At 38.2% G+C, this 26,242-nt stretch overlaps 1 protein-coding gene across 2 annotated transcripts; it reads left to right on the top strand.

Moving 5' to 3' along the window:
• The first annotated feature begins 673 nt into the window (after positions 1-673).
• Positions 674-23,830, top strand: LOC146500086 (interleukin-1 receptor type 1-like). Of its 2 annotated transcripts, none has more exons than XM_085135412.1 (11): positions 674-3,089; positions 7,943-8,156; positions 10,535-10,709; positions 12,054-12,228; positions 13,128-13,199; positions 14,220-14,346; positions 14,604-14,743; positions 14,845-14,991; positions 15,127-15,285; positions 16,970-17,158; positions 17,459-23,830. In XM_085135412.1, exons 1-11 carry the CDS (start codon positions 3,023-3,025, stop codon positions 17,650-17,652), a joined length of 1,659 nt encoding a protein of 552 aa, XP_084991538.1. In that variant the 5' UTR covers positions 674-3,022; the 3' UTR covers positions 17,653-23,830. The 2 variants fall into 2 exon arrangements, with proteins under 2 accessions (XP_084991538.1, XP_084991539.1); XM_085135413.1 differs by having other exon boundaries at positions 3,020-3,089; positions 15,121-15,285.
• The last annotated feature ends 2,412 nt before the right edge of the window (positions 23,831-26,242 follow it).

Genomic DNA, 26,242 nt, shown 5'->3' on the forward strand with positions numbered 1-26,242 from the left:
TATTTAGGTTGTAAATCGTGTTTTTAAAAAGTAACTAAGTAACTAGGTAATTAATTACTTTTGAAAATAAGTAATCAGTAAAGTAACGGGATTACTTTTTTGAGGAAGTAATCAGTAATTAGTTACTAATTACTTTTTTTTTCACTGTACGAGTGTCATAAAGGAGCTCCATATTTGTGAAAATAAAAATGGAAAATAAAAAAAGGTTGCCATCTGGCAGCTGTGCATGGATGCTCTGTTAAAAAAGGCTGAACATTTCAAATAGCAAGACCGGTTAAGTATCAAGCGTCTAATCTACCTAACTGCAGCTGGTAACTCACACAAAGGGGCTAAAGAGATTATTGGGTACATGTTATACACACACTTAGGATTTGAAGTGCCTTTAATCTGGTTACAGATCATTTAGAATATTAGTTTGGGTTCATTCACCAACCAACGTCTGGTTAGTTTAAAGAGCAAGCATAATATAAACACTCAGTCAGTCACTATCAAACACTGGCTCATGTTAATTTCTTCCTTTAGCTTTCAGTCCCTGCACTGCTCTCAACTTGCGTCTCAGGTCAGTCACGACTGGGAAGCGCCACTGTAGTTCAACCCTGTTGTGTCTGGTTCCAAGTCTCGTGGGCGTAGTCATTCATTCCCTTTCACCATGCCCAGACGTGTAACTGGATCTCACTGGTCATAGACAAAAAGAGAAGGAAACAGACGAGAGTGAAACAGATACGAAGTTGGATTTTACAACAACGTCGAATATAGAAATTTTTAAAAAACAAACATTTGTTGATTTTTGTTTTAATGATGCTTTGAAAATCAAACATTTTTGTAAATCTTAGAAGTCATCGTTACATTTCCACAACCATTGGATTATTTTGAACTCAACAGTGACTCATGATTTACAAGTCATTCGAGACCTCAAGGGAAAGAGCAGAAAACGGCATTTTTAACACTATTGCATGTTGAGAAAACCGTGATTGCCATTTCGTCCTTAGTGAAAATAGTCTTGTGATGACTGTCTGTGAAATTCTTTGAAACTGGAGAAGAAATTGTGACATTGTAGGAATATTTTTTTAAAAGTTTGGATAAAATCCAATATGTTGAAAAAAGCCACAAAGAGCTTTGAGGTTTGAGAGAGTGGATCCTGGGGAATGTTTACATTTTTGTTTTGAAAATCAAACTGTGCATTGTAAATGTAATAATCTGAAAACACTGCTCTGATTCAAGCTCCAACACAGTTTCTGGGAAGTTCCGCAGCTTTTTCCGATAACGGATTTGCAGCCGCATCCGTGTTTGAACAAAGAAGTGTTTTATCGCTCTTTGAACAACTAACAATTCCTCGTTTTTATTCATCCTTAAAACAGACAAACACACTAAGAAAAAGAATACGAAATATTGGCTTTGAGTTTAACTAAATAAACTGTTTTTTAGAAGGAAGTACTTTTTAAATAAATAGTATTATGCAGCTGTCTTAATGGAATATTTCCATGAAATGTACACTGATAGTTAGTTAAATGCCATTTCATTATTACATGAACACAACTGTCAGTTTCAAATCTTAACCACCAACAACTCGACCTATATTCTAACACAAGTGCTACTTAGCTGTGGTTGAATAACCTGTACTGCAAAGCAAGTTGTACTTTTTTTCAGTTGAGAGGAAATTTCATGCCGGGGTAGTGGAACAATATAAAATAATGCAAATACAGGAGGAGGAGTAGGAGGATGGAAAATCCAGCAAGTCACTGCAAGTTCACTGTACTGTAAGTGACAGGCAGACTTTCTGTCTCATAATTCAGAGTGGAAAGTCAAAATTATAATTAAAACTACAGCTGTACTTGTTCAGATAGTTCTTTCTATTTTTGTAGTAACTTCATATACGTCACAGGTGAGTTTCGATTAAGCTTTATGATTACATCTTTTTTAAATACTTGGTGTAGGCTTCTTTGAATTTTATAGTACTGGTTTCACATTGACGTGGTTTCACTCCGTTGATTTTATCTTTGTCTTTCTGTTCAGCAATATTCCTTTTGATTGCTTTTACACAAAATATATTGGCAGCAGATTTTCAATTTTGGTCTTGACATCTATTTATTTAAGGCACTGAAGTTTAACTTAAACTTAAAGAAGTCCAGACGCTTTTCTTTGCAAGCTCCTTTGACCTGGATGACTGAGAACCTTCACAGACACTGAAGTTTAAATACTCAGCGACTGTGATTTTCACTTGCTTCACTGAGCTTTGGAAGGTTACCACTTTACAATAATGCAAACTTAAAGAGGGATATCTGAGTAAACTGTGAAATAATATACGATGCTGACACAAATTGCCATGTAAAACATATCAAGTGACGACTGAAGACCATCCAAGGTGGTAAACCCTTACTTTAAGTATTTATCACAGCAGTTGTGAGATATAAGGCTTACTCATTTCAAAAATTGCTACAAAGTTTATTATTAAGACATTTTTATAGGAATGTCATCATTGTTTTTTCAAAGCCCAGAAAGCCCAAAATTGGCATTATTTTGGGAAATTTTGATTTTCTATTAATATGAAGTATTTTTAAAGAAATATGTGCTGCAGATGAACTTGCCCATAAATTCCCTTATATATAACCTGACTCCGATCCATTTTATGTTAATCACCAAAATGAGTATAATGCAGTGCAATTCATATATGAATTATTACTTTTTGATGACGTAACAAAGATGCATGAATGATTTACATCAGCAGAGAGTTACTGCAAATGACAAAGAGGATTTTTTTTCTCAACCTTTGACAAAGAAACACCAATCAGTGGAACTTCCTGGGACTTTACTGGGAGTGTTTTGGCTCTGACTTCCTTGTGAGAGCTGAGAACGCTCCATCTTTCACTTCCCTTTAAGGGAAGCTGTGCTCCCCAGGAAGTATGTCAAGAAACTCGTATACACTGCAAAGACTACGTTCGCCTGACAGGATGGCTCGTGTTCTCAAGAAAATCACACCGGACTTTACTGAAACGCAGTCTGTTGATTCCCTCAGATAAGAACTATGGCAGCGGCAGGTTGGGTCTGCTTGGTGACTGTTCTGCTGTCTCTGTCATTTGTTGTGCCGCGTGGTAAGTACTGATTCTCCAACTTCTTCTGAACACTTAGTTTCAGCTGAGTGACAAGCTCTGTCTGCTTTATGCCAATGTCGTGGGGTTAGCTGTCATGGTTTATAACCAGTTTAACTGGTTTAGAAACCAGTTAAACTGTCTGTTAAGATTTTCCTTAACAGACAGGGCAAACTGTCCTATAGCTTTGCAAATACATTTATATGTATATGTATGTGTATACAGTATGTGTACATATATATATATATATATATATATATATATATATATATATATATATATCCTGACTCAAATGTTACCATAAATTAATCATAAATCAATGATCAGAATAGATACTGGAATAAAAGCTGATTCTTCAGTGCTCCTTGTAATGGATTTATCTATTCATACATCTGTGGTAGGGGACTGCACAGAATGCACAGCAGTATGATAAAATCTCTATTCAACTGATAGGTTACCTGGGTAGGTTTTGCTATCAAGACAGACAATCACGACAGAAAAAGATCAACTGTGGTTTGATGAGTAAAAAAAGCATACCCCTCAACATTCCTCTCACGACAATGAAGTGATTCTGATAGACGATAACGTCAAAAAACAAACAAACGGAAAGGTCTGTGGGGTTTCTGATGATTATATAGGTCAAGGACACCAAACATTTACACTCAGACTTTGATGTGTGAATCTCCAGGAAGCGTCTTAGCTAAAAGATGTCAGCATTAAAGTTGCAGCACCTGTGCACGTCAGGCTGAACATAAAGGACAAGGTTTTATAAAATGCTCCAGCAGAGCCAAGGATCCCTCGCCAAGTGTGGCGCCAATAATAAAACAGTTGACTGTAATAAGCAGAGTAATAATCTTGTTAAAAGTACTACTCTAAATATTCTGTTACACCTGAATACTTTGATACAGGCTAGCTGACATGACTTACCTCCATATTATTACATGGAGGTAAGGTATACACAGATAAGAAGTATTAGTGTAAGACAAACATTAACAGCTATCTGCTAAAATTACTAAGCGTTGCTAAGATACGGCTGCACGTTGCACTTTTGTCAGCTGGGTTTGACCAGCCGTGACGAACAAATGCTTTAGAATTACCTGAATTTCACAAGGTTCGCCGACGCAGCCTTGCAACTTCACTAACAGTTAAACTGTGTAATACAAATTTCTTCTTCTTCTTACAGTAAATTGGCACGATGAGCTGAAAACAGTGTTTATATCTTGTTAATCCTTTAAACCCTGAAACATAAAATCATTTTATAATTTTTTGATAGATTAAAACGAAAAAAATAAATGTGCAAAAGTGCAATTTGTTGTTCACAGTAATGTTAAGTACAGTATAACGGGTTTAGGATTAGGGTTAAAAAACTGATGATGTTGAGGTCTAAAAAAAACCCAGATGAGGGTTATGTCTCATCAGTTAATGCTGTTTGAGGTGTTCCACTGATGACAGATTTACAGCTTTGACAGGAAGTGGCAAACAACACTCTTCCTCACTGTTTGAATAATCTGTGCCCAGGATGCAATCTTGAGCAATAGTGGAAAAGGCAGAACATAAATTGCATACAGTTTTTAAAATCCCATAACCTTTTTGTCATTAAACAAGCGAAAATGCAAACATTAGCAGCGGTTTCTATTAACACTAAACGCTTAAACATTTAATGTAAAAAGCACCAATTTAGTACAACTGCACCTTCGTGAAAAACACTGTCCATAGCTGAATACGCACAAGCTGTGGCAAGAAGTGTGAACATAGTGTGTAAAATTTCTAAACAAATTTGATATATTTTGATATTTATTTTAATTCTGTGAAATGTCGTTCTAGCTATGTGTATGAAAAGCTTCAGAAAGCTCCTGCACATTACCATAAACAGGACGGAGCCTATGGTAATATGTAATAAGGGCCTGTCTGATTGTGTGATTTTTAATAATAAAAAATACATCATCACATTGGGCTGATAACCTCGTTTTCAGGTATCGTGTTCTCAGCCCATCCACCAAAACTTCTTTGTGGCTCATCAACTGTGCCTGAAGACTAAATATGTTAAAACACGTGGGTATTTTCTACCACAGTAACAATCTTGTTAACCACAAACGTCATGTATCTCTGACATTGTGAATAGCAAAGTATTTTAGTGCTGACTGTTCAGACCAGTCAGAATATAACTTGATAAAAATAACTTTGCACATATGTGCAACATCCATTTGACTAAGTAAAACTTAGATAACTAAAAACTCAAGAAAAGGGTAGAAATGATTTGGTACAGTTTGTGCAGCAACTGCTCTGTGTCAGAGCAAACATTTAACCACTTACCACAAAATACGATTATCATAGAATTTCATTTACATCCAATACACCATGATAGCCTTCTCCTTGTCTCCCTTAGGTGCAATACTACAAAGTGTAAATTTTCAATGCAACATACTATTTTATTCTATTTATAAAGTATTATATTCTATTGTTTTTCCTAATTTTTGGTGCTTGTAACTTTGTACTGTCCCCTTTCTGCCGTGACCCAACAAATTTCCCATGTGTGGGACAAATACTGGTTTATCTTATCTTATGTTATTAACAGACGGGGAAGAAAAACAGGAAAGCATCCCTAGTTCTGTTTACAGATGCCAAACAGTTACTATTAAATTCAATAATGAAGTGGTGGTGGTGACATATCTTTGCACACGTGCATGGAAGTGCATAGCCCTTCTCAGTGGTTGATAACCTGCAATATTAGAAGTTAACAAGTTGCATTAGTCATTGTTACGAAATGTTTGCTCTTTGACTGTAGCAAGACACCCATTTCCAGGAATCCATATTGATGTTGTTCTACTTTGGACATGGCATTCACAGCTTGGAAAAGAACACAAATGTCTTTTCATGGAAGTTGGCTAACAGCTAGCTACGTCCACCAAGGGGTGTTTGTCCTAAAAATATCTTCTGTAAACAGTATGAAAGATGGGCCACCATCAGGTCATCCATAAGTTTTCAACTTTTGAAACTTCAGTGTCAGCATTTTGGTCCGACACTAACTGGAGGTATTGCTTTGCCTTGTTGTTGTTATTTATCTTTATGAATGACCTAACATTGGTTGTGTCCTTGACATGCCATAAATGAAAAGAAGAACAGAAAAGAACAAACAGTTGTAAACAGAAACTCTACGGCGAGTGACCAGATGGGTTAAATCGCAGTGGGCATTGATGTTTTCACACATTTATTCTGAGGAGAATTAAATTTGTTACCCAGAGCAGAGGTAATCCTAAGGTATTATTACTGGTATTATTACTCCTGCTCCACCTGCTGCCCCCAATTTCTTCAAATGAAGATTGTGAAAAATTTCTTTCTTTCTTAATAGAATTTTTTTTTTTTAGTAATGTAAGAAAACATTTTTCCCCATCAGCAGTTTTTACACCATCTGTTTCACTAGCCGAGCTGGAAAGATTAGTTAATTCAAAGAAAGTATCCTCCTGTTCATTTGACAGTTTACCTGCATCGTCACTCAAAAATGTCTTCCAGTCTATCGGTCCTTGTGTGCTCACCACAATTAACACTTCACTGGTAAAGTCCCTGTGCTGTACACCCCATTAAAAAAAACCCCCAGCAGTTACATGCCAATCTCAAAATTACCGCTAACTGCTACGATTTTAGAAAAGGTTGTGGCTAAGCAGCTTACAGCAGTTTTGGACAAACACGATATCCTTGACAAATTTCAGTCTGGCTTTCGTAGACCTCATTCTACTGAAACAGCCCTTCTTAGAGTCTCCAGTGACATTTTGATGCAAAACGATGTAGGAAAATGTTCTGTTTTGCTGATGTTGGACCCGACGCCAGCCTTTGATACAGTTGACCACTAAATTCTGCTTGAAATGCTGAAATATTGGGCCAGTGTATCTGGATCTGCCTTGGAGTGGTTCTCCTCATATTTGTATGAACGATGCTTTTTGTGGCGGTTTCTAAGTACAGGTCATCTTCAACTTGCCTATGGTGTGCCACAAGGTTCTGTTTTGGGGCCTTTATTGTTTTTAATATATCTACTTCCTCTCCAGCATATTTTGAGGCCCTTTGAGGACATTTGCTATCACTGCTATGCAGATGATATCCAGCTATGCATTCCTTTTAAGCCCCAAGATCTGTCTAAGCTGCAGATTCTGAATGAGTGCTTAGAATCCATTAAAGGTTGGCTGGATGATAACTTTCTCCAACTTAATAAAGGACAGACTGAAGTCCTTGCATGTGCTCCTAACAGACTTGTACCTATGATAATGAATGCTGGTCCCCTTTCGACATTTGTGAAATCATCTATCAGGAACCTAGGGGTAACCTTTGACCCAGCTCTCACATTGGATGTCCATGTCAAATCTCTGATTTGGTCTTGCTTTTATTACTTAAGAACCATTGCCAAATTAAGTCCTATTGTATCTCGTACTAAACTGCATTCATTTCATCACGTCTGGACTACTGTAATTCACTGTTTACATGTCTAAGCAAAAACTCCCTGGAACGTCTGCAGGTTGTTCAGAACGCTGCAGCAAGGCTTTTGACCAAATCCTTGAAGTACTCACATGTGACTCGGTAGTCTCTTTTAAAAACAACTAAAAACACATCTTTTTAGATTTGCATTTCGTTAACTTTTTGTCTGTTTTTGTTTTATACCTTGTTATCTCTGTGTAAAGCACTTTGTGATCTTTTGTCTAGAAAGGTGCTATATAAATAAAATGTTACTTACTTTACTTACTTAGTCCTATTCTGTTCTATCTGTTCTTCTTTTGGAGTAACATGTCTTCCTTGTAGATTGATATATTTTTTTAACATCTTACATTAAATGACAAACAGTTGGTCTCCTGTTGCACTGTCACCTACAGACCACCGTGGGGAGATAGATACCTTCCATGTGAGTGCTGGCCATTTCTTTTTGCTGAATTGCTACACAGCAGAGGCTCATGACGTCGTGATCTGGAGCAGAGGGGAGAGTAAAGACAATCTGAGCCTGCCCACTGGAGTGGAAGTGAGGGACAGGTTACTTTGGTTTCTACCTGTCCAGATGTCCCACAATGGATCTTACACCTGTCAGATAAGGTATAAAAATATCTGTATGACTTCTCTTGCATGAGTTCTCCTGATCCCTGCAGTTCCATGCTTCTAGTATATTCATAAATGTGCTTTAACACACGTGCACAGACAAACACAAGCTACTTTATAATAAAATGCTGTAAAACCTAACAGTTGTATGCAGGCTATGATCAAGCTCTGTTGTATTGGAAACCCTTCGTCGCTCATCCAAGTGACTCCTTCAGAAGTCTCCACTAAAAACGCTACGTCCAGATGAACAAAATCAACCTTTTGCGACCTGTTTTTTAATAGATATGCCAACTAACCTACTAACTGGATTTTAACATCTGTAAATCTTTGGTGTTGCACTTTTAGGAGACTGTGTGGAGGTTGTACTGGGAGCATATGGAGCCTCCTATACAACAGGGAGACGGGATTGGCCATTTCTAAAAATGAATGTGTTATTTATCCAGGAAATGATCAAACCATTAAGAGCAAATGAGCAACTGGATAAATATCCAATATATGAGAGGAGGGATATCAAATCTCCTCAGTTTCAGCCTTCAGGCAGTCTGCGTACGTGTGTGTGCTAATTTATATTCCCAATGGATGTTATTTTTTTTAATCTTATATCTAATTAGTGCTGAACAGATACAGTGGGGCAAAAAAGTATTTAGTCAGCCACCGATTGTGCAAGTTCCCCCACTTAAAATGATGACAGAGGTCAGTAATTTGCACCAGAGGTACACTTCAACTGTGAGAGACAGAATGTGAAAAAAAAAAATCCATTAATTCACATGGTAGGATTTGTAAAGAATTTATTCGTAAATCAGGGTGGAAAATAAGTATTTGGTCAATAACAAAAATACAACTCAATACTTTGTAACATAACCTTTGTTGGCAATAACAGAGGTCAAACGTTTACTATAGGTCTTTACCAGGTTTGCACACACAGTAGCTGGTATTTTGGCCCATTCCTCCATGCAGATCTTCTCAAGAGCAGTGATGTTTTGGGGCTGTCGCCGAGCAACACGGACTTTCAACTCCCACCACAGATTTTCTATGGGGTTGAGGTCTGGAGACTGGCTAGGCCACTCCAGGACTTTCAAATGCTTCTTACGGAGCCACTCCTTTGTTGCCCGGGCGGTGTGTTTTGGATCATTGTCATGTTGGAAGACCCAGCCTCGTTTCATCTTCAAAGTTCTCACTGATGGAAGGAGGTTTTGGCTCAAAATCTCACGATACTTGGCCCCATTCATTCTGTCCTTAACACGGATCAGTCGTCCTGTCCCCTTGGCAGAAAAACAGCCCCATAGCATGATGTTTCCACCCCCATGCTTCACAGTAGGTATGGTGTTCTTGGGATGCAACTCAGTATTCTTCTTCCTCCAAACACGACGAGTTGAGTTTATACCAAAAAGTTCTACTTTGGTTTCATCTGACCACATGACATTCTCCCAATCCTCTGCTGTATCATCCATGTGCTCTCTGGCAAACTTCAGACGGGCCTGGACATGCACTGGCTTCAGCAGCGGAACACGTCTGGCACTGCGGGATTTGATTCCCTGCCGTTGTAGTGTGTTACTGATGGTGACCTTTGTTACTTTGGTCCCAGCTCTCTGCAGGTCATTCACCAGGTCCCCCCGTGTGGTTCTGGGATCTTTGCTCACCGTTCTCATGATCATTTTGACCCCACGGGATGAGATCTTGCGTGGAGCCCCAGATCGAGGGAGATTATCAGTGGTCTTGTATGTCTTCCATTTTCTGATGATTGCTCCCACAGTTGATTTTTTCACACCAAGCTGCTTGCCTATTGTAGATTCACTCTTCCCAGTCTGGTGCAGGTCTACAATTCTTTTCCTGGTGTCCTTCGAAAGCTCTTTGGTCTTGGCCATGGCGGAGTTTGGAGTCTGACTGGTTGAGGCTGTGGACAGGTGTCTTTTATACAGATGATGAGGTCAAACAGGTGCCATTCATACAGGTAACGAGTGGGGGACAGAAAAGCTTCTTACAGAAGACGTTACAGGTCTGTGAGAGCCAGGGATTTTCCTTGTTTGAGGTGACCAAATACTTATTTTCCACCCTGATTTACGAATAAATTCTTTACAAATCCTACCATGTGAATTCATGGATTTTTTTTTCACATTCTGTCTCTCACAGTTGAAGTGTACCTCTGGTGCAAATTACTGACCTCTGTCATCATTTTAAGTGGGGGAACTTGCACAATCGGTGGCTGACTAAATACTTTTTTGCCCCACTGTATATAACTTCAGCTTATCAGTGGAATAGTGGCATAACTGAAACATCAATTCAGATTTTAGTCATATTGTCTGTAACCATTTAGGATAAACAAAAAGTACAGGGATATTTCTTGCTGTTGGCTTTACAATTCTTTTTCTTTTCAGGAATCAGTCCGGAGTATTATTACGGAGGCTAAAGTTTTGGGTGTCAGTGTCTAGTGGAGAGTGTCCTTATACCGTTGAGAGTATTTCCATCACAAAAGGAGTGAGCGACAGTCTTCCTTGTAAACAGAAAGAAATCTTCGGACTGAATAGCATGGTGAACGTACGATGGATGAAGGTATAAAGAGGCCTAATACACTTGTTTTACTGCATTGACATGTTTGCCTTGTTAGGACCTGATTTGAGTACAAAGAAAACTGTTGCTCATCCATATTATTTTGCACCTAAAAAAGCTGGCTGAAGAACGTACTGGCGGTCTGGTCTCTGCCCTCCATATACACCAATCAGGCATAACATTATGACTACCTGGTCCCCCTTTTACTGTCAAAACAGACATTACCCCTCGAGATGTGGACTCCAAAAAACCCCGGAAAGTGTGCTGTGGTATCTAAGCAACAGATCCTATAATTTCTATAAGTTGGGAGGTGGAGACTCCATGGATCGGGCTTCTTTGTCCAACACATCCCACAGATGTTGATTAAATTGAGATCTGGAGAATTTAGAGGCCAAGTCAAGATTCCAAACTCATTGTTGTGCTGCTCAAACCATTTGTAAACCATTTTTTGCTTTGTGGCAGGGTGCATTATCCTGCTGCAAGATTCCACAGCCATCAGGGAATACTGTTTCTATGTGCAGCAGTGCTTAGTTAGGTGGTACGTGTCAAAGTTACATCCTCATGGATGGTTTCCCAGCAGAACATTACCCAAAGCAAACTGTGATCCACTATTCTGACACCTTTCTATCAGAACCTACATCAACTCCTTCAGCATTTTGAGCTACAGTAGCTCGTCTGTTGGCTTGGATCACACTCCAATTTTGGAGAGGCTCTCACCCAGCTGGCACTTGTCAAACTCGGCTCAAATCCTTACGCGTGCCTATTTTTCCTGCTTCTAACACATCAACTTTGAGGGCAAAATATTCACTTGCTATCTAATATATCCCAGCCAGTAACAGGTGCTAATGAATCAGTTTTATTCATTTCACCTGTCAGTGGTCATAATGCTATGCTATTGGTGTATAATCCCATCTTATGGAATATAATATCATGAAGAGTGGACAGAAACAATTGCTGATAAACTATCAGTGTAAACAGCAGATATAAACTAGGCTAGTTTATATACAATCGCTCCGCTTAGGTGGGCCAAATCCCAGGCTTCTGTTTTACAACTTCCATAAATGCAACACTGCCCCCTTCTGTGGATATCAGGGAAAAATGTGTGCCAGATCTGCCCCCCTGGCAGATAAGACTGGTTGCCACCCAGGCCAGCAACAATGTAGTACTATGCATTTTGTTACCTGGAAACTTGCGATCAACACATTTTGAGATCACTATGCCAGTTTTTTGCTTTTTATTCATGTTTTCCTTTATTTCTGGCTTTTCTTTCTTGTCTCAAGGCTCAAAAATACCTCTCAAAAATACGGCACTGTGAAAACTAACTACAAGTTTGGTTTCTGTCTGCAGGATTGCCAGCTCATTCAGCGGCAAGGGAAACCCATCTCTGTTGATATGAAAGGCAACATGAGGCTTCCTCAAGCCTCGGAGGAGGACAATGGGAAATATACCTGCCTGATAGACATTAACTTGGATGGCAGGAATTATACAGCGTCACGCAGCATCCTGTTGACTGTTAAAGATGGTAAGTACTGTAGAGCTCTCATATTGAATCCTTAATTATTCTAGTGTCATTTTTTAATATATTACTCTGGCTGTACATAATTATTATTATTATTTTGTTTTGTTTAATCATAGACTTGATGACTTAATTCAGGGGGTTTAACAAAAAATAAATAAATCATTGGATGCTTTGGCATACGAGTTGTATCTCTCCATTTTCATTATTTTTCTCTTCTCCTCGTGCTGTTGTAAGTTAAATATGTCCAAAGATGTTTTCTCAGAACATGCAGGCTCTTCTTGTTCTTGAGTGTGAACAGTGGTTTTCACCATCTGGTAAACCATCTGTATTTACATTCATAAAGGCATCTCTTGATTGTATATTCTAGACTCTGATAACGACACCATATTTCCTTGAGTGTTTACAACTGTGGTTAAATGTTGTTTATCTTTTTTTTTTCTTACCCACAGGAAGACTATTAAATCATGGACTCTAGTAGTTTTGTTTGGTCTTCTGGGGCCAGATTCATTTTCTTAATTTGCATCAACGTCTCAGTGAATTTCACAAGAAGTTCCAGTGAAATGCTGAAATACAAGTTTAGCTATTGGACTCAGATCCAGATCTCTTTAATTAACTTTGTTTATCATGGAATGACGAGGAAACAGGCCTCATCTCCCATACTTTTGAGCGGCTGAAAATGGGGGATTATGGATAAAAACGAGTGTAATTCCTAAAGAGTTCATGCAAAACCTCGGTCAAACCTCTTGAATTAAAGCTAAACATCTGCACTTCAATCACATCTTGTTTGTCTGATTTAAATTAGCCTGTGATGGTGTACAGAGGCAATATATACAAATGCTTATGGATCTAAATGTATATTGTCCCACTTTCTTTATTTTTCCTTCCTTGTTTCTTTCTTGCAGACCTCCCAGAAAAAGTTTTTGTAGAGCCACAGCTGGTGACCCCTGACCAGCAAGAGATTACAGTTGAACTAGGCAAGTAAAACACTAAATAAAATGCATTAGAGTGAATGTTAGTGCTATGGAAAAAATATTATAAACACCTTTAAATATCATGAAGTCATTTACACCATTATCCATTTATTGACTGTATGATCTTTATGATAAATACTTGACAAACAGTTGTTTTTCAAGTCAAGATGACAGTAAAGTCCTTTCAATTCAATTCAATTCAATTCAATTTTATTTATATAGCGCCAAATCACAACAAAAGTCGCCTCAAGGCGCTTTATAGTTACAGAGAAAAACCCAACAATCATATGACCCCCTATGAGCAGCACTTTGGCGACAGTGGGAAGGAAAAACTCCCTTTTAACAGGAAGAAACCTCCGGCAGAACCAGGCTCAGGGAGGGGCGGCCATCTGCTGCGACCGGTTGGGCCTTTAAAACCTTTGCAATGGTGCTTTGTCATCTAGCAACTGAACAGAATTAGTCAGAAGCCTTTTGAATAGTTTCAGTGACGTTAAACTTCATTTGAGCTAACGATACTCTTGGTGCAGCCTAGATCTCGGCTGAAGTCTAGAGGTGACCGGGCGTTTGCCCTGGCTGCACCAAAGTTGTGGAATAACCTTCCGATTGTGATCCGGGCGTCCGATTCTATCCAACCTTTTAAATCACGATTAAAAACCTATTTGTTTAATCTCGCCTTCCCTGCTTGTTAATGCTCGCACCTGACTCTTAGACTTTATTTTTTCTTATACATATTTTTTATGGCTTGTGCTTTTATTATGTTTTTATTTTGATATGCATTTTATATTACCCCTGTGTATTAGTGGCATTGACCTGTGAGTATATTTGATACTTTGCTAAGGCCTTATAATACTCGTGTTACTTCTCTGTCTCTTATGTTAAGCACTTTGGTATACCGCTGGTTTTTAAATGTGCTCTATAAATAAAGATTGTTGTTGTTGTTGTTGTTGATATATATTTTTGTTTTATCAAAACGGGAAATATAGACTGACAGTTTCTTCGTTTTTTAATCTCACTGCCCGCCAGGTTTGAGAGTGGAGCTGCAGTGTTTAGCATTCATAGGCTACAGTGAGGATAACGAGTCTTCACTGCACTGGACTGTTGGTAAGGATTACGCTGAGGACCTCGAGGAGATTAGTGTGTCCCGGAATACGTGAGTTTTACATTACCATGGATGGGGCTATTAATAGGGCGAATACAAAGCACTGCATTATACTGCATCGAGATTAAATCAAAACAACACAATGTGTCAGACGTTAAATGTCACTTGGAGGCAGAACTTCTTTTCTGAGTAATAGACTGTAAATGTTGCAACTGTAGCAGCACAAAAAGTTTAACACCTAACATTTTCATATTATTCTTTGATTCCATGATTCATTCTGACTGACTGATTGTTTCTCTACCCTTTAGTATTCATAGAGAAGGCAAAGTATACGAACTGGTCATTCTGTCCATCGCTGAAGTTCATCGCAAGTTCCTGAATTTTGAGTTCCAGTGCCATTTAGAAAGCCTAGCGGGAGAACAAATCAGTGTGGTGAAGCTTAAAGAAGGTAATAAAGATATATAGAGACATATACATATAAATGTGTGTGTTCAAGAATTATAGTCGTCTGAGACACTTGCCCTATGTTTGTCTCCTTCCTCTCTCCAGCTGACCGCAGTTCTTTCCACATGAGTTGGGCTGTTTGCCTTTCTGCATCTCTGGCTGTTCTAGCCTTGGCTGCGTGCTTCTTCTTCTTTAAAGTTAACCTGATATTGGCTTACAGGGATCTGTTGGCACATTTTCCCAAACAACAAGGTAAGGCCGTACTAACCTTACAGCACGACTAACACAGTACTGAAAGCTGTGAAAGCTGGATGTTGGTTCACATTTTAAAAGGATCAAACTTTATAAAATGAACATAAACAATCATTTAGATTCTGTCAGTTCCAGATGGGAAGCTCTATGATGCCTACGTGAGTTTCATCCATTCCAATGCCATGAGTTCAGATGAGGGCGCGAGGTTTGCCATGCGGATCCTGCCTGAGAAGCTGGAGGAACAATATGGCTACTCTCTGTTTATCAGAGGACGGGATGACTGTCCTGGCGGAGGTAAGAAGCAGATATCCATAATATGTAAACAGAGGTAGAAAGACGTAGTGTAATTCTTGAGGTTGTTAAGGTCATTCTCCAACCCCCAAAAGACGGGCAAACATACAAAGGCTTTGAGCTGTTTATTGTCACAAACTGCTGTTCACAGTTTTTATTAAATTAAGACATCAAATACATAACCAACGAATCTAAATCAGTTGCTATGATGCTTTCAGGTAAAAGACAAGTAGAACTAGTTGCATTTTAAATGTGGTTAAATTAACGTCTTTAATGACTTTATAAAACAAGAACTGGTTGCTTGATGTTCATTTTGATTTTCTCTAATGCACACAGACTCAAAGAGTCAAATATATACATACACTCACTTAAACCTCTAATAAGTGGTGCTGAAGCCTCTACAACAGGGGTCTCAAACTCCAGGCCTCGAGGGCCGGTGTCCTGCAGGTTTTAGATCTCACCCTGGGTCAACACACCTGAATCAAATGATTAGTTCATTACCAGGCCTCTGGAGAACTTCAGACATATTGAGGAAGTAATTTATCAATTTAAATCAGCTGTGTTGGATCAAGGACACATCTAAAACCTGAAGGACACCGGCCCTCAAGGTCTGGAGTTCGAGACCCCTGCTTCTACACTATCTGTTAACTGGACAAGACCAAGGCCTATTATCTTTGTGCTACTAAAGTCATCAGCGATTACAACTGATGTTGTAGTCAGTCAATATTTCTCTTTGCCAGCATGAAAAGGATTTGTTTGACAGCACTCATTAGATTGACCAATACTCAGGTCTTAGTGAAGATCTAAGAAGGACAACTGTAGATTTACAGTTGGGAAGGGAAGGTCTGGAGTTATTGTTAAACAACAGCAGGTTCAAAGACCCTCAGTTCAGAACTCTAACTACAAATAAGTACAAGTTTTTTGGATGTGCCACTGCTTTGCCACTATCTGGACAACGACCAAATAATGCTGTCCTCAGATCAGAGAACATTAATTAGGAAAAACTTCAGAGGAACCACCAGGACTCAAGCCTGCCATGACCTGGAAGATAAAGTAAAGGCTGTTGAACCAAAGAACACTGTAACAGCTGTGTAGCATGGTGGTGGCATTGCATCATGATGAGTGTATATAAACCTTTGACCACAACTGTATCTGTAAGAATTCTGTTTATAGTTGCAAAAAGAAAAAAGAAAGAGAAGCTTGAAAAGAAAATAAGAGCTTCTTGGTTAAACTCCCAGTATAATAGATGGGAGAAATTGGATAAAAGCCATGTTTATTAAATTACTGGAACACAGTACAGTACAGTTAAAAACAGACTTAATACCTTCTTGAGCTGATGTCTAGCTATCCTCTGTATTTCTGTTTTTCCCTTTTCTTTTTGTGTTCTTCTTATTGTTCTAGTTTATTTCCTTTATGTTTGTATTGGTGATACATTGCAATTCAATTCAGTTTTTCATGTATATAGTGCCAAATCACAATAACAGCTGCCTCAAGGCACTTACAAGGTTCTTTAATTTTATTAATGCAGACTAAACTGGTAAGTTAAAAAAGAAGAAGAAATGAGTGCCTGGAAGAAGTCACAGTTCTGCCCAAAATTATAGTTTGTGCTGTGGAAATGGGCTGTTTTCAGTTTGCAGACAAAGAGTTTTAACCTGCAGTTTTGTGTCTGGCCATGAATCTCTTACAGCAATACACGATGCAACAGCTGCTGCGATGCACCAGTGCCGCAGACTGCTTATCATCTTATCACCTGAGGGGAAAACGGAGGAAAGCACTTGCATATGTGACAATCAAAGCCAAGTGTGGTATGAGCAGAAAGTTGGCCTTCATGATGCTTTGACGAAGAATGATCCCAGAGTTATTCTGGTGGAAATTGGTAAATGATTCCTCATTTTTCAAAAACCTCTAGCCACATGAATTCTGTTAAGTCACGAGTTATATAACTCAGCATTCATGCCCTATTTAGTCATGCATAATGCTTTGCAGGCATCACAAACAGAGATTTACTTCCAGCTTTTATGCTAAGCTAACTTAGTACATTTTGACAAGGAATAAAGTGTGTTCATCTCTGGACTTGTTGCACTTGGTCAGGACTTCATTTAATAAAAATTAAACTGTCAGCTTATTAAACGTGTTTATTTTCATTTATATTTAAAATGTTTCTCTTTTTTGCCAGATGGTCCAGTGGATTACAGTCACTTGCCAGAGTCTCTGCGTTATATCAAGAGGAAACAAGGAGCCCTGCAATGGAAGAAAGATTTTCTTGCGACACACAAATTCACAGAATTATACTCAAAGAGAAACTTTTGGATAAATCTCAGGTACCACATGCCCCCAGTACCTAAGAGAAGGCTCCAAACTATTGTCTAAACAATATCTTAAAGTTTTATTGATGGGATTCATCCATCAGGCCTGTTTCTTGGAACACTTGACACATGGAAAATTTACGTGTTTACAGCTGTCGTCACCTGTATTTTTAACTCACTAGGACTACAATAAGCAAGCCCACACATTCCTCTGCACAATGAATTTCCCAACATGTGCAACAAGGATGGAGGCATCTGCTGGACTTTTCTATTGGTGCATGTTTGCTATTACATAAGTGATAGCAATACATTTTTTCTACATTTGAATTGTATTTATTATGCACTTATAATATATCATCAGGCGTGCTAGCAACTTTTAAAATTACACCTTTCCTTTATAGAAGGGAGCAGGCTGTGTACATATTTGAAAGGATAATTATTTTTTATGTTGACAGCATTGCTTATTTTTATACTGAATGATACATTTTTGAATGATACATATTTATATTCTGTTATTTAAGTATTTGTGACTGAGTATAAATGTTTAAGTATTATATATTTTGTATTCTTTTTTTCCAAGTTTCCTTTCCAAGTATGGCTTACTGATTGTGTCTCTTCATCATCATCATCAGTTTACTCAGAAGAAAAGATTAAAACTTATTCAGTAGAATAGTTTTAGGCAATGGCATTCCATCAAGACAAGCACCTAGTCAAATTCAAAATTAGACATTAATTAAAACATAGCAAGAGGAAGCGATATCTCTACTTTCATGTCAAACAGTGCTCTGTCATGATGCACGTCGCCTGTTTGCATTCATCCCTACATCACTAGAATCTTCTGGATGCTATTGGGTATAATTGTTGAAAGCTGCACTTGCCTGGGATCTCAATGGAAACAGTAGCGTGTCTCTGTTTTATGGGCATGTCTGTGTCCCATGAACGATAGCTGGAGCTTGTCAAGCCAAGAGTCTGTAACAGTTGCTATTGTAATGCAGTGTATCACCACATGGTGGCGCCTCCTGTCTCATGACTGGTGTGTCACCCCCTTTTTTGTTCTTCTTCGCACTCCTCCTGTAATGGATGCTCCCGTGTGTACGCGGACTAGTGTGCTCTTTAGTAATTTGTGGTAGAGGTAGCACTTTTATTTTTGATATTGTAAATAAATTAGTACTTTTTGGAAAGTCAGAAGCTGTTGCTCATTCGCTATCCACCTGCACACCTCCGCGGCTGGCTTCATCTCCACCGCACGTTACAAGTCCAGCAGCTTTTTCTGACTGATTTTGCATGTTCATTGTGTATAAAGTCCAGTCTTTAATGGGAGACTGATAGAATATTAGTGCACTAGACAAGATGCTGCTGGATCTGCTTCACTGCTGTAAGATCAAGTAACAGCTTTGCTTTGTGTGGAAACACAGCTAGCATTAGCAACTAGAGTCTTCTGTGATAAGTTTCCTCTTATTGGCCATCTTGGACAATATGTGTGATGTAGAGGAATTAGAGTGCTGTATAACTGTAATTATACAGCACTTTAAAGGAGTAATGTGCTAATTACTCCTTTAGCACATTAGCAAGGAAAAGCTTGATAATAAGGAACGAGCGCAAGATCCAGTTTATTTAAACAGAAGAGGTACAGTCTCATGTTCAGGGATAGCCACTACAAATATGATTAAACGGTGAGTATAAAGCATTTAAAAATTAGCTCAGCCTTAAGAACTTTGGCAGTATTTTTAATCTATACAACACAGATGAGGAACATTTCACCACAGTTTTGTTTATAGTGTTTTATTGCCACTTTTGCTAGAAGAATGGTTTTAAAAAATCCCTCCATTCTTCATGGTCACCTAATAGTAAATTAATTTCAGTAATGTAGAAGATATTTAACTATACAGGTAAAAATATTTACAATTTTCAGCCAGGTTTGAATATAAACGCGAACATGTCCATGTAAGGAGGCTGTTAGCATTTGAAACATCTCTTAAAAAAGGTGTTGCTGTTTTGTATTATTCTGTATTATGATTTAGTGCTTTGTATGCTGAAGAACAGGAAACCAGTCATAACTGAATCAGGTCATTTTAAGAGCAATACACCTTAAACACAAGATATCATGATCTTGAAGTGGAAAAACCTCTAAATGGAAAACTCCCCTAAAAACAGTGCGCTATTATTAGCCAGCTGATGTTTTGGAACCTTCCAAGATCCTCCGTCTAACGGAAAGACGCCATCTAAATACACAAAATAAACATAATGCTGCGCTTTTTCTTGTTAACAGTGCGGTGTCCCTTCCAAAGGCTAGATGGTGCTAGGGCAACCAGATAATAATGATAATAATAATTTAATAAAAATAAGTTTGTGTGAAGAGGGGCAGGTTTGTAGTTTAGATTTAGCGAAACACAAATATATCCAGATATATGCAATTTAAACACAGTAAAGGTTTGCAGGTTTGACACTGATCCAATCTCCTCTTAAATAAGTACAATACGCATAAGATGTTACCTTCACTGTATACATGCAGAAAAAGATAAATGAAAAATTAAACATTCAGAAATGTAAAAGCATCTCTAAAACTATTATAAAGATTTTATACTACACTGTCGAAGACTTAAAGACAAAACATAAAATTAAATTTCATGACTTAGAAATCAGTGGCATATTTAACAGTTTCTGACTAATTTCAGACTAATCCTAACTGATACTTTCTGTGCACTTTGATAATAAAAAAAAATCCCCTCTTTTACTTATCTTGGTCATTTGATCTTCGTGTACTGCCAGCATCCTGTGTTTGCGGTTTTATGTTGTCGGTCTCTTTCTGTTTGTGTTGGCTGTCACCTAGACTTTATTCCTGACAAAACAGATTTTCTCAGAATTTTCTGAGCACTGACAGCTATAAAAGGCACAAAATGACAGATCAAACCATGTTACCACTGCTTGTCTATATATGGTCGATATATTGGAGGGGTTCTACTTTTGGCTATCACTGAACCCATTTCCATGCCTTAAATCTGATTGCCTGAAAACAGCAAAACCTAGTGAGTTCACTAACGGGTCACTCATCTGAAAAATGTTTCTCAACAGCATATCAACACACTTGAACGATGTAAATCTGCTTAGCTTCAGCGTATTACGAGCTTGTATTTATGTTATCATTCTCATAGTGATATTTAGCTCAAAGCATCCAAATCTGGCTTCAGCTTCACAGCTGCTGTGCGGGCTGAACTTTAAATTATATGCAAACATGTTATAACTTGGTGCTAAATATTGAGTAAAGACCGGTGAGAAAGAAATTAGTCAGTTATGCACAAGTATGACTCATAAATGATTGTCTGATTCATCTGTAGATGGGTGTACTGCTGGAACCCAAGATAATATAGTGCATCGATCTCGCATGTTCCTGAGAAAGGATTTCCACCCACATTAACAGACTTTGTGTTCTTAGGGAGTTGGATTCCCCATCAGGGACTTGAACAATCAAGCTGTTCCTCTCCAAGTCTTGAACAATTTCCTCTCTTTGGTTACCTCCTAATTACAGAGTAGGCTTTTTCCCCGTTAAACTTGCGTAACACGCAGGTCCAGCACACCAACAGTTTCCAATCCAGTCTCTTTATCACAACAAATCCACATAAATTCTAATTAAAGTGAATCAACCTCCTGATGTCACTGATTATTTTAAGAGCAAAACCCTCCAGATCAGGTTAAAACTATTTTCCTTTAAAATGTTCACTTATCTCACTGGAGTCTCCAATTTCAACCGGCTTCCCTTCTCCAACTGTGTCCTACAGAAAAACAAAGAACATCCTTGCTGTTTTCTCTCCCCTTTATTGAGAAGGGCTCAAATCATTACCAATCAACTACTCTCTGTACTCAACTCTAAATAGCTGGCAGCTGGAGAAGAGCTGCAGAACACAAAGACAAAACACAAAAACACCAAAGCATGCAATAACTCAAATGGAAGATGATGCCAACTAGGGCTGGGTGATATGGTCTCAAATTCATATCGCGATATAATTTGAAGCATGTGCGGTAACGATATATATCACGATATATTCTTTTCTTCTGTATAACGTATTTTCCACACTATAAGGCACACTTAAATCCTTTAATTTTCTCAAAAATCGAGATTGCGCCTTATGTATGAATTCTGGTTGTGCTTACTGACCTCGAACCGATTTTGGCTGCAGAAATCTGTTAAAAAATGTTTTAGTACAACTTTGGTAAGCCGCACTGCTTGATGGATTGTCAGAGCATTACGGCTGCCGTAGTGAGGAGCTTCTTGGAGTAATCTGGGTCCAAGATTCCGTCTGCTTCAGGTACCAAAGTCAAACAAACACTGAGAGTTAAAAACGGTTTAAATTCTTTAATCTTTAATAAAATCATCAGTGTTGCTGCTTTACCAGGTGTAACAATTAAGTTTAACTAACTTCCTGTTTAGAAGTTAACAGGAAGTTAGCTCGCTAGTTTCCACCTAAACATTTCATACCATGTTCTGACTGAGAGATTTTTGAAACTAATTCAAACGTACAGCTCTGCTACCACTTCAACATAAATGAAGACAGAAAACTAAACAGCAGTGACGTTTGTAGGGTTACTGAAGTTGGACTACCTGGTATATAATCTTGTGCTACCTGATTGCTAGCGACACAGCTATGTTAGCATAACATTAGCACAGTGAAGCTGGAGGATGAACGCCAACTTTTTTTCCACTCGATAAAAGTTAACGTGAGGGATTCTGGTGGTCAGGGACAAATGCAATCGCATAGCAGGATGCTATACACGGGCCAAACTTCAGTCAGGAGAACAACTGAGATTATTCATCCACAATACGAGGTTAGTCATTAATATACTGCAACAACATGGGAATAGAACAGCTGCGAGAGAATTCAGCATTAATGAATCAATGTTACGGAAGTGGAGGAAGCGCAGTTTTTCGCTTTCCCCATATTTCAAAAGTGCTTCATCTCTTTGCTATGACTGTCGGCATAATTTGCAGATGATAATGGTTTTAGCCGCTGCGATGCTTTCAACCAAAACAGGCGCAGCTTGATGACATCTGCAACATGCGCTATCGCGATAGAGGATATAGTCAAAATCTTTATCGTTGGCCAAATTTATATAGTTTCTATCGTATATCGTTTATATCGCCCACCCCTAATGCCAACCCAATGTTTAGTGGAGATTCTCTCAATTATTCCACCATGCCACATTCTACAACATATATACAACCTGATGTAATATTACTTTGAACGCTATCTTTAATAACCACTGAGCTAACACTGACTATATCGAAGCACGTGAAGAATGAAGGATGAATGTTAAAGCTAACAACAGTACGAATGGAAAAAGTAGCATTAGAGGTAGTAAAAAGCTTGTTTGGAAGGGTTGATAGGAGAAAACTTCCTCTCCTTAAAAATAACATGACAGCACAACTTAAGTTTGTAAAATTGCACAAGAGGTTTTAAGAACTGTTATCAACAGTGGGCCAAAATTCCTCCGCAAAGATGTGATAGACTGATAAAGTCATAGTGAAAACCATTACTTTAAATTTGCTGTTCAACTGGTTTCTCTGAAATACTGAGTCATAGGGTGTGCCTAATATTTCACACTAATGCCATGTGTTGCCGTTCATATGAAGCTTTGTTTAAATAATTTTATAACCTTGTAAGGACCAGATGATTTTTTTTTATTATTTTCTTAAATATTAAGCCTTAGAATTGAAAGAGGGTGTGCTTCTTTTTTTTTTTTTAATACATACTATGTCATATTGGTGTTTTAGTAATATTTTTTAAGACATTACAAGACAAAGACATTCAGGAGCAATGATGGTGGTAGAAGTAACTTCTAAGTGGAAAAAAAAATTTAAGGTCTAATTTTGGGGCAAATTTACAAAGAACTTTAAAGTAGTTTCGCTGGTTTTTGTTTATATTCTGTAAATCAGTTACAGTGTCAATTATGGCCAGTGTTGGGAAGGTTACTTTTAAAATGTATTCCATTACAGAATACAGAATACATGCCCCAAAATGTATTTTATAACGTATTCCGTTACGTTACTCAATGAGAGTAACGTATTCTGAATACTTTGGATTACTTAATATATTATCATGCTGTTTACAACTACATGAATGTACTATTGCTGTGATTTATTACTGTTACTGAAGGTCCGCGGCTCCGAACCATAGTAAAGGGACCTCTGGCTAATACGGTGGGTTCTGTGTCGGGCTGGTAGCTGAAGAATAGCTTTACTTTGTTGTCTGGGTCAACTTTGCTTGCGAGAGACAGAGAGATGCGCTGAAAGGCTGCTCCAACAGAACTTAGGAGGAAAACACGAACACGGTGTACAGTCGAGTCTTAATAGCTTACTTACAACTGGGCTCGTCAGTCACTCTTCTTGGCTGCAGTGGTTATTATTATATTTACATGCTTCCAGCTCCCGTTTTTGCTCGATGACAGCTCGTACTTTTCCTTTTTCTCCCTCCTCGCGCTCACAGACATATAAGGGGTATGGCAGTCCATTCTCCCTGCAGCACGGACTACACTGCCTATGATGCTACATTCTTTAGAGCATTCTGCCTATTAGCTTAGCACAACAACAACAACAAAAAGGCGCTCTCTCACCCAGGAAACACAGTCACAGAGAGAGCGTGTCACCCTGTAACCATGGCAACCGTAACGCCGCCTGGAACAACAAAACCCAAACAGTCCTGACCCGCGACAATATGAAACGGAAGTACCGCCGTGTAATCCATTTATTTCAACAAAGTAACTGTATTCTAAATACCACCTTTTTAAACGGTAACTGTAACGGAATACAGTTACTCATATTTTGTATTTTAAATACGTAACGGCGGTACATGTATTCCATTACTCCCCAACACTGAATATGGCAGAATGCAGGTCACAGATATATGGGTTGCCACTAATTCATACTAAGTTGTGCTATAAGAAGAATGACTTTATTGATCCCAAGGGGAAATTCCTGTCTGATATAGCTCATCTGCAATATTATATGAGAATTAAAATATATGATGTCAGCTACTGGCTGACTGATAGAATATCTGGAGCTGATAGAACATCTGGAGTAATGTTCTATCTGTAGCTGTTCTTGATAAATAATGCTATGTAAGAATTAAAATCAAAAAAAGTTTTTCATGATTTCTGTGCTTTTGAGGCTGCAAATGTTATTATTTTCAGATTTTTCTGACCAACAATTCATTTTTAATTCACTGTAAATTAATCCACAAATATCATTTTCCTGATAACAACCAAGCCAGTGTATACACGCTCTTTTTTTAGCATGTTACATGGCGACACTCTAGACGTTTAACTACATTTAAATAAATATTAATTCAAAAAATCAAGACATACCAAAAAACGTAGAGTTGGCTGCTCGACTTGACTGAGATGGATGCCTTTTTTAAACCACGATCCAAAGCCCGCGAGATGAAATCACGCGTGGTTTCACAAGATTTAACGTTGCTATCTTATTGACTTACTTCACCTGAACATGATATGAACAATTTAATACACCCTTTCTGCATATCATGTAGTTTTTACACTATATAGTTACATTTAACTTTAAAACATGAGGCAATTGTGTTAAATACATGCAAGATGCTTACATAAATCCAAGACATTGGCCAGTCCCTTTTTTTCTCCAGTCCCCAGGCCCGAACTTTGATCAGTGGGGAGGGTTTATTGACTGGAAGTGGTGAACGTCACATCTGTTCAGGGAATCCCTTAACTGGAAACACCCACATGCAGTGCTTACTTGAAAGGTCATATTTGCCCATTGCGTGTAGTTTCCAGTCATGGAATTCCCAGAATGGGATAAGCCGAGCATTCCTTGGTGTTTGAGCAGGTCTCACTTTAAGGTGCGTGTATGGGCTTTTGATCCTGTTGTAAAATGAATTCTGTCATGCTGGATCACAGTGTGAACAGTGTCTCTGATGTGATAATGAACTTCACATGTCATTTTTCACCTACAAGAAATAGTAGAAACTGTATATTAGAGAACACCAAGCTCACATTTCAGTGCCACTTTATCTGCTATACCTGAACTAATAATAAAACTATTGCAAGCAGGCATTACAAGACAATCCACCAAATGGGGGCTCAAGCATGTGACCCTAACATTACTAAGTCAGAATCTAACTTACTGATCTTGCCAGTTTTAATATGAAATGTCACAGGCTCAGATTACCTTAATTATAAAGTCATAAGGAGGATCACCAGGCACGTCTGTTCAGATCTGTATAAACAAGCTCTCTGTGCAGCACAATACAGATATATTACACAAGTACACTGCTGAAAATGTACATAAATGATATGAACATCTGTCATCCAGATGCTAGCCTTCTTGCCTTCTTGTAGCTTGCCTTCACCAGTGTATGAATGTGAGAGTGAATGAATAGTGGTATTGTAAAGTGCTTTGAGGGGTCCCGAAATGCGCTATATAAATGCAATCCATTATTATTATTATTATTATCCATCCATTCTATTCTGCTTATCTTTATCTTAAAGATTTGCAGCAAATTCTCTTATGGCTGAAACACATTTAAATAACACAAACAAGAAAACGTGCCTAAACATGGGTGTTCATTTCTAATTTTGATCTACCGAGTGGCTTTTAGTGATATAGATTTCTATGTTACATCTACACCCTG

The sequence above is a fragment of the Neolamprologus multifasciatus genome, chromosome 16 (assembly GCF_963576455.1).
Source record: "Neolamprologus multifasciatus chromosome 16, fNeoMul1.2, whole genome shotgun sequence".
Classification (NCBI taxonomy): Eukaryota; Metazoa; Chordata; class Actinopteri; order Cichliformes; family Cichlidae; genus Neolamprologus; species Neolamprologus multifasciatus.